The sequence below is a fragment of the Leptosomus discolor genome, chromosome 5 (genome assembly GCF_034619465.1).
Source record: "Leptosomus discolor isolate bLepDis1 chromosome 5, bLepDis1.hap2, whole genome shotgun sequence".
NCBI lineage: Eukaryota > Metazoa > Chordata > Aves > Leptosomiformes > Leptosomidae > Leptosomus > Leptosomus discolor.
This window is the reverse complement of record NC_141395.1, coordinates 29677486-29689978: the sequence shown is the minus strand read 5'-3', so window position 1 is coordinate 29689978 and position 12493 is coordinate 29677486. Positions and strand designations below refer to the sequence as shown.

At 41.2% G+C, this 12493-nt stretch overlaps 1 protein-coding gene across 1 annotated transcript in view; it reads left to right on the top strand.

Moving 5' to 3' along the window:
- The window catches only part of KLF7 (KLF transcription factor 7), a 55797-nt gene extending 48881 nt beyond the window's left edge, over window positions 1-6916 (top strand). The window contains exon 4 of the mRNA XM_009955769.2: window positions 6865-6916. Within this exon, the coding sequence (XP_009954071.1) occupies window positions 6865-6916 (52 nt within the window). The remainder of the gene's footprint in view (window positions 1-6864) is intronic.
- The last annotated feature ends 5577 nt before the right edge of the window (window positions 6917-12493 follow it).

Sequence of the window (12493 nt, the reverse complement as noted above, 5' to 3'; positions counted from 1 at the left end):
GACTTTGTGAGTGGCATGGAGCCACCAGGTCCCCAAGGCAAGAGACTTGGCTCCCAGCAGAGGGGCCCCTTCTGGCTTCCTGTCCCACTGCCTCCATCCCCAAGTCCAGGAGGGACCCTCCACTCTGTCCCTGTCTCTCTGACTCGGTGACCAGGCAGGATAGCAGAGGGAATACTTCCTAAGCAGCCTAAGCTGTTTCCCTGCGACAGCACAGAGAAAGATGGGGGACCAGGTGTAGGTCTGACTGAAATCTGCTGGTGTCTGTTGTGGACACAGGATTCAGTCCATAGGGCAGCTCTTGTTAATACTCTTAAAGCAGAGAAGACATCCAGAGGGCCCTGGACCACTTCAGTGATGACCTCTTGACAAAGCATCTCCACAGCTTTCCGTCTCCTGGTCCTAAGAGCCTGGTGCCCTCACAAAGGCAGAGCTCCCTCAATTTGCTCTGCTTCAAGGCAGTGCTGGCTGCCTGCATTTTGGCAGGGTGGGCCTCATGAAACCAGTGGGCCTCACAAATACATGGGTGTACGACAGGAGGGATGGGGAGTGTTTGTGGCTTTTGTGCCACAAGTGCCCCAAATCTATAGGAAACCTCTAGGAAAAAAACACTTCATTTCAGTATGATCATTGTCTTCTCTTACCACTGAGTCTGGGGCTCCATGCTTCCCCAGATGTAACAGGGGAGAGTCAATAAAAGACAGAAAAGGGCGTCATTTTCAAAAGCACAAGAGCAATGTAGTCACATCATACAATTCAAGTTCATGGTGTGGTTTTGTGTAGGATCAGTCATCTCTGCACATTCCTGCTAATTAGTGAATTTTTTCCTACAGTTTTAAATCTCACCCTTGACGTCTGTTTGATGTGGGAAATACTCTGCACCTTCATTCTGTGTGAGCCCAGATTTAAAAGACTGACAGGTGCCCAGAGCCAGGGTTCCTGAAGAGCATGAAGACTGTCATGCAACAGTCCTCCTCTGGGCACTCATAAATGAGGGACCAGTTTAGCCTAGTGAGCTGAGCACCCAGCAGTTCACGGTGAGAGCCATGGTTGCTGCTGCTCACTGGTGATTCCCTTTTGCAGTCCTCACTGCTTTAGCTGCTTGAATGAATGATGAGCTCGTCTGAAAAATCTAGTCGTCCTTGCTTGGTGCTGAATGTTTTTGAAAGCTGGGTTCTTTGAATTTAGAAACAAAACCCTCCTCCCCATCCCCAATTCCAATTGATAAGAAATTAGGGTGGAGAAAAAGCAATTACCCCTGTAATGACTCTTGACAGCACTGACAGGATCAAACAATGAGCACTTCTCCCCCTTGCACCCCCCCAGATGGAGATTGGCAGTGCCCTAGATGAAACCTGGATCCACTATTGAGTAATCAAATAATGTGCTTGCATCTGAGCATGTTATCCAGCTAATCCTATTTATATATATTTTTAAAAGAGGCTTAAGAAAATTACCCATCTTTTTAATGCAGCACTAAGGTTCTCTGCTCTGATAAGGAAACGTTTTGTAATACAATAAAGGCTCTAGGAAGCCTCTGGGTACACCAGACCAGCAGAGAACATGCCTGGAGAGAGGATGTGTGGGACATAAACAAGGGACCCCATCCTTTTATGGGAAGGAAATTCGATCATTTTCACATCCTGCCTTTCCAAGAGCTTCATCTCCTTAAGTGCTCTTCTGCCCTTGTCTCCCCTCTTCCCGTACCCCTTCCCCCACGGAGGGCTTCCTCTTGGATTATCTTTTGTTTTATCCCTGGATTATCTTTTGTTTGCTCAGAATGAGGGACAGGATAAGCCCGGTAGGGACCTCTGGAGTTCTGCTTTTGTATAAGCACCTCTGTGAAGGAGAACAGTTATGTTCTCTGTTTTAAATGTAAGGCATTGCCTTTCTCTTTTCTTTCCTCTGAAGAACAAACTAACCACCTTGGCCCCACAAACACACATACATACAAAGCCCGAGGGTTTCCATGTCAGGACAGACAATATTTTTAGCAGAGATGTAAAGAAATACGGTCAGTATTTTCAGCTTTTCAGTCTCTTTGTTAAATATGCGTTCTTCTCCATCTACATATTTTCCCTTCCTATGTAGGCTTTTTCTTCGGCAGGCAACTCAGGCACTGCAGTCAAGGGATATATTCCTGCAATCGTCTAATGCATTTTCTGCTCTTCAGTTGAATCTTTAGATGAAGGAAAAGTATTTATTAATAAGTTAAGAGTGCTGGGGATTGTGCACTGTTAAACTCCATGCACATACCCACTGTGTGTGGTGGTAGGAGACAGATTTGTCTTTACTCTGCCAGTCAGTTGTTGCAAGCTCATAGAGCAACAGTGCCTATTCTTTTGGCCCACTCTGCCATACCACTGTTTTTCTTTCTTTTCTCATTTATAGATCTCTCTACTACCACCTGTTGCAAATGTAACTTTAGGGAAGCACTGAAACATGTGCCTAAATCTGTCCTTAGCTATTTAGGCAGACTTTTAATGTTAAAGATGCTCCTTCCTGAGCCAGGGTTCCTAGCTGGAGAACAGTTTCTCCGTATTTGAACTGCTACCCTTTATTGCACCCACCGTTATTGACAGTTGTGGTCACTCCCTCAGACATCCTGGCTTGCTAAACTTTAAGGAGCCTTTTGGAGCTCTTTTAACAACACTGGTGCAGCACAAAACATATGCCTGTTGTTGTTCAGAGGTGAAGGCCATACCTTGGCTAGCAGAGCATGAAAGTGGTGCTTCACATAGTAAAGAAGGGGAATGTTGTGCACACAATCTGGCTGCAGTTCCCTTCCCAGGCTGTTTTCGGATGCATTTATGTCTCTGACCTTCTGGCCGCCATCAAAGGGGTATTAATATCCTCTGTGTACAGGTCGGTTTTAAAACAAAAGAGATAAGAAGACGTGATTTTCTTCTCCTGCTGTCCCAGCCCTATCCCAACACCATGCAGCCCACAGATCATATTGTTAGTTATAGCTGGCAAACTACCACTGGTTTGAGTAGCACCATATGTACTGCAAATGGTGTGTGGTTTGGTGGCAGCAGGGGAGAAAGGAGAATAGCAAAAGTGGTGCTGAAAACAGTGTACTAGTCCCTAGTGCTTTCCAGGCACCAGGGATATGCTGGTTATTAGCATTCCCCAGGAATTTTGCTCTTCAGAAACACAAGCTAGGGTTATGTTCCTCACACAGTGCAAGCCCTGAGCACTCCAGTGGGAGCAAGATGACAAGGTAGTGGCACTCGCTTGTTCTGCATAAATATGTGTTTAGGAGATAGCAGCTTAGTGCCAGACTATTTGGGTATATATTCCTCTGTGTGTGTGTGTGCACGTGCATGTATGCATGTGATTTCCTTTTTTACAGCAAGCTAAGAGCGCACTTAGCTGGAATGGACACATCCCACAGTGGAGAATCCACAGCTGGTAAGAAAGATGGCTGAGCAATATATTTGCTTTTCATCGTAGTTACCTTCCCTTTTTCTCCTGCAGAGGCTTCAGTGCTGAGCAGTACTGTGTTGCTAAGGAGATAGAGCAAAAAAGGAAAGGAAGAAATCATGTTTGGGAGCAGGGAATTTATGTATCATGCATCACTGTATGACTTTCAGAATTAGGGTATCTTATTCTAGCATAAACTGTCCTTTCTAGGAAGAGCTGGACTGGGGAAGGGATGATGGGGAAGATTGTGATGGGCCCATATACAATCTGCAGAGCTGGTCTGGAACTGGAAGAGGTGTAGAGCCAGAGGTCTTCTCTCTCAAGCAGGACCAGAGACCAGCAACTGCTGTTTCTTAATTTGTGAAGAACGGAGTTTTCCTTGATACTTTATCCTGTGAAGCCTCTTCCACTGATACCTCTAGTCCCAGAAGCAAAAAAAATGTGTCCACTGATCAATAGCTTTTTTTTGACAGTATGATTTAGCTGCAAAATTTTGTAGGCATTGTTTCACTGTTCAAAATAAATGTCCACATCTACCAGCCTTAGCAAGAGATAGAACTAACGAAATTAGTCAGCAGGAGAATGTGAAGAATTAGTATTATACCATTTTATTAGCTATAAACTAGCAAATTCAGTACCATTTTATTAGCTATAAAAGATATTCTAGGGCTGAAAAATATACTAGATGCTAATACTGTGGTTACTGATGTGAAACAATGTATTGAATTAATATTTTGACCAGATCATGCTGTGCTGTGACTCAGCATACTTTTTCCTGGGTTGCATCTATAATAGAGACAATCAGAGAGGAGAAGCCATGCTTGGGTTGTGGTCTTATGACTAGTCCTAGACTGAAGTGCCAGCTGGTGCATGTCTTTTTGGCAGCCACTCAAGCTGTTGTTTTGTTTTGGCAGCCCTTGTAGCCAGAGCATGCTGCTTTCTCAGTTTAGACTGACGAGAGGGATGTTGGTCCAAGGGTGTATTTTGGCACCCTAGGGCTAGAAAATTCTAGCTGTGCTGATCCTGCTGTGTTGAAAGCCAAGTGTCCATTGTCAGATTCACGTCTGTCTCGCTGTGCTTCATGTAGGAGCTTGGAGGAATGTAGCCTCCATCCTATTTTGAAGTCTCTCTTTTTAATTTTTGCCACTCTGAAGGTATTAACCCCCTTGTAAGCAGCTACAAATCATTAGAGAACAGACTTAAGCAGAGCTATGCTCATCCACAGATGAGTATCTAGCTTTTCTTCTGAAAATTGCCTTCTTGTGAGCTTTCTTTGTCTTAAAGATGCACCCTGTGATTGCTCATCTCTGTGTGTAGATGCAGATAGATTGCCCATGCAGGGGAATACTGTGGCAGAACAGAAAAGATGCCATAGCTATTTAAAAGCTCTTCATTTTTATAGTTCTCTTTCTCAGCCTTTCTCTGCTTAGGGTGTTTATCCTCTAGGTGTTTGCCTTTAGATTGAGTAGGTGGTTTTTCATCTTTGGTTTTTGGCTTTTGGCTTTTTTTACCAAGTAGTTCAATTCATTCTTTTACCTTTTTCTTTCTGAAAAATACAAAATACTCAACTATTGCTTTTTTGGAAATACATTCAGTGTCCATGTATGAGCTATGCAGATTCTCACAATAAGCCATTTGGATATTTTTCAGACCAGTATCGGTGGCTCTTTTATACTCTAAATCTATGGGCAGTGAAAAGACATTACAGGCAAGTCAGTTCTGGAAGTAGCTTTTCATGGTGCCCTTGGAGCCTACAAGAAACAGTTTACTCAAAATCCACAGATATGTGGGGTTTTGTGTGATATTATAATATATGGGTTTTGCTATTAATAAAAATAAGTAAGCCAGTATCTTGTGGCTTAGGTTGGAAAGAAGGCAAGCCAAAATTTGCAGGGAGCCTGGAAACCTCCTGTTTTTTAGTGCTTAACTTAAGTATTGAGTAGAAGTTTAATTTCTGAGAGTGTCTGAGTCCTGCTGCTCTGACAGTCAGGCTCTATTTTAGGGCTTTGGGGTAGGCAGCCAGAACCACTGCCCACTTGTCCTGCGGTTTGCTCTCTGGTGCCATACATATCTTTAATGACATTGTGATGGTGGGTGTGAAATGGGTTGGTGCTTTTAATCCCATTTCTAATGAGTATGAAGTCAAAAAAATATTCTTGCTTACTGGAAGTCTTGATAAAGTGGGGTATATATTGAATGACAGAAAGAAAAGCACTTGTCCCCCTGAGACCTTATTCCCCTGATCACTCTGGCAATATCTTGGTGGTGTGAAGTGCCTGAATTTGGGCTGCTGTTCCTGCTGTTGTGAGTGCCCTGCAGCATGTCTACTACAAGGCAGCTGTTCTAGAATAGTAATTCCTGATTAACTCTTTATGGGGTTGCTCTTCTCCTAGAGTAAGTGTGTTTTATTCTGAGCATCTTAACCCACTTCCCAAATGGATTAAGTCATTTCAGAAGGCAGCAGTCATAAGCCTTTAGAGAGGGAGTTAATCAAGAACAGATGCTTAATTTCAAATTCATGTCCTACCTTATTCTCGATTAACTGCTTGTTAGACCAGCCCTAAAACTCAACTAGTTCTCTAGGGCCACCGCTCTAAGTCTGTCTCATCAGCATCCATCTACATGTTCAGTGTCAAAACATTACATTTTCTTATGAGATGGAGAAAAATGCCTGTGTGGATAAAGAACCAAAGTTGAAAGCTGAAGTCCTGGCATTTTTTGTTCTGATTTTACCACAGTTCTTGTGTGATTTACAATTTCCTTGCCCTCTCTGTCTCTCAATTTTCACTGTTACAAAGTAGGCTTAGTACCTCATCTTCTCTCAGCATCCTTCAGGGAGATAGCATTCATCAACATCCACATATTACCACCCAGATTCCCAGCAGAGAGAAAGGGAGAGATATGTAGCCTGACAGATTGCCAGCCTCCAAACTCTGAACCAGCTTTCCTTCCAGTTTGGAGTTAGAAATGAGAATTCAGCTTTCAAAACTGACATCATACTTCGGTGCTTGTTGCAGGTCCTGGGTGCTTGAGAAAGCTGGTATTTTTTTAAACTGGTGTTGCTGAGTACTTGAGCAAAACTGACTTGTTTTATTTCATTTTTTTATACGCACACAGACACTTATACTAAATATTTTATTTTATACTACAGGTCCATACATGAGCACTCTTACCTGATGTTTGACTCAGTGAAAGAAAAGGGAGGGAGAGGAACAGAGAAAGGAGAAGAGTGGTCTATTTAGCTGCCGAAGAGCCAGGATAGTTGATCATCTGTGGTCACAGAGGTCAATCACACAGGATTTGGTGGCGATCCATGGATAATCTGAGGAGTGTCTCTAAACTTGGATATATATTTCCTCCTGTACATAAGGAGGAAGGAGTAGGAATCCTGTTTTCCCAAATCCTGTATTTATTTCATTTCCCACTTGCTTTATTTTGCAGGTGTTTTTCCAGGTCTGATCACCTCGCCCTCCACATGAAGAGACATATCTAAATATCAGTCAGCTTGGCGTGGATGTCATCTGAACTAAGTGTTGTGAGACGAAAGTGGAACTCAAGTTACAACGTGCTACCTTGCAGGAGAAGAGAACTTGATCACATATAATCCTCTGTATAGAGACCACACGCTCACACTGTTGTGCACCCAGTTACACTTCAATACGTACATCGGTTCTTTATGCCTTGCCCCAGCTGGATGGGAGAAGATGCAGGCGAGGCAATGGTATAGAGGTGAAGTCAATGAGAAGGAACAATTGCTTACAGTACTTTGTCCCTCTTGGATTTCTTTCCTGTTTTTGCCAATGGAAATAAAATAAAATGGAGGAGGCTTCCCTGCAGGTGGACGGCAGTAGGAGGGGCTTATTTAACTTGCTTCTCAGTGCAACTCAATAGGAGAATATGTCGTCTTGAAGTTGCATATTTGTAGCACTAACTTTCTTTTTAAATAGATGGGGGGAAAACAATGACCTAGAAAACCAAATCCCAGGTTGGTAGCCAAAATTAACCTCTTGGTTCATTTGTTCTTTGTCTGAGAATTCCTAATGTTCAGTCCGTCAGACTTCTCACAGACACTTTGACCTGTCTTGGTTTTGGTTCTTCTTCCTAGAACTGAGCTGTTGAGATCCTTCTCAGTCAATACCATTGGCCTTAATGGCAGTAGACTGCGGAGTGACACTTGTTACACAAATATCCTCTTTTTGGCCTGAGTTTATGTAGACTTCACGGAGGACTGTATTTTTGTTGGTTGTTTTTATTTTAATTTTTCTTTTGGCTATTGCACAACATATGCACTAGGGACTCTGGAAGCTGCTGCCATGATGGCTAAGTGGCCAAGGGATAAACCCCTGAGAAACAGCACCTAATATCTCTGTAGGCCTCACCTTATTGCCATAGCTAGGACTTCTTGTTTATTTGTTGAACAGAAAACTTTAAAAGCTTATTTGGAAGCTTAAACATTTTTTCTCTTTTCTCCGCGAACAAGTGATCTTCAGAACTCCTTGTCTTCACCTGGATATCGGTCTGGGACTGGCCACACAGGCATGACTACAGGATTCATTCCACATCATGTGAGCATGTTAGCCACAACTCACAGACTTAATGATGAATTATGTTGCTTTTTCTTGCTATTCTTCTATTAACCAATTTAAAACATTAGACTTTTGTTTGTGTAAAGGGCATATGCAGATGTTTTAATTTAAAGTTAATGTTTGTTGAGCATCTTACACGAAAAAACCCAAGCCAAAAATCCCACTCCAGTCTCTGAGTGGGAAATCGAGAACCTCTTCCAAGTATGATGGCTTCATTCAGCATAGCATTTTAAAGAAATTATCAAAGTCCTGCTTTTCCATTCATCAATTTGATGCTTTAGCCCACTCCTATATGAAAAAATGTGACAGTGTGGACGGTGAAGGAAGGGTTGGATTTTACATACAGCAGTGAGGCTTTTCCAAATGATTGGTCTAAAGTATTACTAACCTAGAGGTCCGTTTTGGCCCACTGTGTGAACCGTCAAGGAGAAATGGAGGTCTCATGCTCAACCTTCAGTCCTGTTGATAATTTGATTTCGTTGGCTCAAAGTGGCTTAAAGTCTTCTTTACAAAAGAAAAACAAAAATATCTATCTTACCATAACTTGCATTTGAAACTATTTGGCACTGGCCCTGACTCCAAAGACTGCATTTAGGACCATAAAAATGGCCTATGCAAGCAGGCAGGTGGTCATTAGGTTGTATATTTTGTATATTCTGGGACCATCTCTACAAGATGTGTCTAGAAATGAAACAAAATGGCGCGTGGTCCACAAATGATTGCTGCTCTTTTATACTGTATTAGCCAACTGCCCTTCTTTGACTGTTTTGACTCATTGACTGTTAAATATTTCCCTTAATTTATGTTTTGGGAGGTAAAACTGTACTTTTAGGAGAGAAAAGAACAAACAAGAAACTTGGTAGATGTTTAAGAGCCGTCACCGGGATCCTTGGCACTTGAATTCTCAGCATTTTGCAACCTTTGCTTCCAGTGAGAGATTGAACTTACTCAAAAGATGCTGGTTTTCCTCACAGTTTTCACAAAACACTGTGACTGTCAACTGAACACTTTGGGGACAGGGGGGAAATACGAAGTCTGGCCCATATGGCATGAAATATGGACCAAAATCTAACCATCCTTTAGGGACAATGATGTACCGTTCATGATAAGAGCATGAGAGAGAGCAAGAGAGAGAGTGAAAGAAAGAAAAGAAAGAGAGAAAGAGAGAGAGAACGGAAATTGAGTTTATTCCAAAGATTTAAAACTAACTATATATGTGTGTGTATATATATATATGCTTATATATATGTATACATTTTAAAATTGCGGAGCACTGCTTGCTGACAATCTCGTATTTCTCTACTTCTGTATTTGCATACTTTTTATGGCCATTCCACCCAGCTGTTCCACTGGGACCGAGGGCCTTAGAATCCAATTTGTGTTGGAATATATAGAGCATCCTGCCAGATGTCTAATGGGAACTGAAACCTCAGCTGTGTGAAACTGTAGAGCATCCAGTCAGTGCATTAGATTAAAAAAAGGGTAAGAGAATCATAGAATTACTGTAGTGTCCTAAAGTGTGTGCTCTCAAACCCACCAGTATGATATTCGTTGGCTGTGAACCTGCATAAATATCCTCCTTCGACCTCTGAACACACCTGCCTTTAGACATGGTATCAGTAGTCTACAAACCTTAATTACTAAGTGACAGTTTAAGTACCAGATTCTATTTAAAATGGAAAAAACCAAGCAAGACTGTTTATTTACTACAAGTTGTCATTTATAGTCTTGTTGACATCTTATTTAAATATGGCAGCACAAGGCCCCATGGAAAAAAACATGCTGAAATGTCTGATTACTTTGTTCTGGAGGCAGGCCTACTTGTAAATAATGGATCCAAGTAGCCTAAAAAACATAGAGAAAAAGGGGATAAGAGACTTAACCAGATTTCAGATTTCTCAGGCTCTCTCTGTAGCAGGTCTTGAACTCTGAAGCCAAATTTTTAGCTTTGGGACCATCTCTTCTCTTTGTAAAGGGAGATATTTTTCACTTGTATACATGGTGTACTCAGTCAGTCTCTGGACTTCAGTTTTTGGGTGCTCATATGCAAGTGTCTTAGTCATTACTAAAATTTTGAACCATAGCTGGTATTTTGTAGAAGGAGTCTCCATTTTGGAAAGGCATAATTAGAGACACATTCCAGGATTCGTTTTTAACAATGACAAGTTTTGTTTCTTTGCAGATATTTTAAACTGTGTGCTTCAAACTTGTATAATCTGTTATAGCTAGATCCTTTTTAGGCCTGTGTCTCCTTGCTAAAGTTGTACAGTTTTCCTCTGTAAACTATGAGTAGAAACAGACTAATGAGGAAAGGCTAATCCTCTCTGTAAGGCTTTTTGGAAGCAAACTCATAAATAGATGATTTGGTGACAGTTGTGGACTGAGTTATCCATCTGTAGAAAGGAGAAACTGAACCTTGTTTCCTTCATGCTAGATTTATGCCCATTTGCAAAGGAGAAGCCATTATAAGAAAGTCAGATTGGGGTTTCCAAGGCTGTGGAACTATAGGATGAGAACAAATTGAGACAAAAGTCTTACAAAATAGTATACATAGAGGAAGCAACTAAAGCAAATGTGAGGTTTTGTGAATAGCTAAATAATATTTTGGAGCAGAGCAATCATAACATCATGCAGGTGGGAAGGGGCCTCCAGAGGCCCTCTTGACCAACCTCCAGCTAGAGCTGGTTGCTCAGGGCCATATCCAGCTGAGTTTTAAATATCACCAAGGGTGGAAATTCTCCAACCTCTCTGTGCAAGCTAGTCTAATATTTGACCACCTTTATGGTAAAAAAAAAAAAAGAAAAGAAAAGAAATCCATGTGTCTAGTAGGAATTTTCTGTGTTCCAACTCATTTTCACTGCCTCTTCCACTGTGCACATCCAAGAAGAGTTTGGCTTCTTCTCTACAACCTCTGTTAGGTATTTGTAGACAGCAATAAGATCTACCCTTGCCCTTCTCTTCCTAAAGTTGAACCATGTCTCTCAGCCTTTCTTCATCCATCATGTGCTCCAGAACTTGATCTCTGTGGTGGCTGTCTGCTAGACTTGCTCCAATATGTCAATAATTTTCTTGTAATGGGGACACCAAAACCAGACAGAATATTCCAGATCAAGATGTACTTCATATGTTACAGTGTTGATATAATTTATTTATTCTGGATTTTTCCATTATCTAATTGAGACAAGCTATACTCTATGACAAGATTCTATTTTGAAAACTGACTTATGAAAAATCATTTAGGAAGCACCAGTATAGAGATTTTTCTAATCAGATTTGCTGTATCTATGTATAAAAATATGCTTATAGAAATATGCTTTCTATACTGCCAGCCTGAGGTCTGGCAAGCAAAATTCTGTTTTTCCAACATAATCATTACTGGTTTACCTTAAACTAAAAAAATCTATTGTTTCACTCAGACTATAATAAATATGAAGACGTATGATGCTGTATTTTAGTCACTTTTTAGACCAAAACAACACATCAGTGCACCTTTGTTCTTTTTGTTTTTCCCCCGAGGAGATAAAAAGCAACATAAAATATCACATATATTTTATAAAGATTGGTCTAACAGGAAAGGAGGTTCCAGAGTCCAGGGTATTTTTCATTATTCCAGAGTTGTTCTTTTTCAATAGCCAGTACTCAGTCTAGAAAATTATAGTACTTGGATAAATTGGCAAATGAAGAAGAGGAAGGACAGACTGAAATCCTAGATTCTTTAATGTCTTGGACAAAGCCCTGAGCAGTCTGATCTAACTTAACTGTTTTTTAAACAGAGAGTTGAATTAGGTGACCTCCAGAGGTACCTTCCAATATTAATTTTTCTGTGTTTCTGTGATTCATTTCAGAGCTCTCACTGATTAAATGTGTACTGGTTCTAGTTCTTCCTAGTCTTGTGCTGGTGGAACAGCCTGTAGGTCTTGTCTGCAGGGTTTCTCTCAAACTCTCATAGTTTCATCCTTAATAAACTTTAGAAGACTTCTTCATGAGGGAGACTTAGAGAGTCTCTAAACCCCTTAGCAAACCAGTCTGAAGCACTATCACACCATGAGATGTGTCACAGCTGCAGGGACCAATCAGATATTATGGAAACAAGTTTGCTAGCCTGGAAGACCCATGTGATGTCTCTAAAATGGTTTCCAGGACCTGAAATCTAAGCTAACATATATTTCTACAAAGGTGAACATTAATTTTTTTTTGTCATTCATTCTTATTTTCCTCAGACTTTTTGGAATTTGGTTTCCTGGTTTTCTAGGCTAGCACATTTTCACTTAATATGTTGAAAGCACTGACTGAGCACAGATGGGGAAGAAGAAGGAGAATGCAAGAGGAGCCCCCAAGTCCTTGCTTTTGGAACTGTTTTTACTTCAGGAGTAAAAATGGCTGGGGAGTATGGCTAAAATGGAGTTACCAAATGTGGTAGTTGCAGTGATTGAGCGTATCTTGTCTATGACCTTTCTCATATCTACAGAATCAGGCTTTCTCCC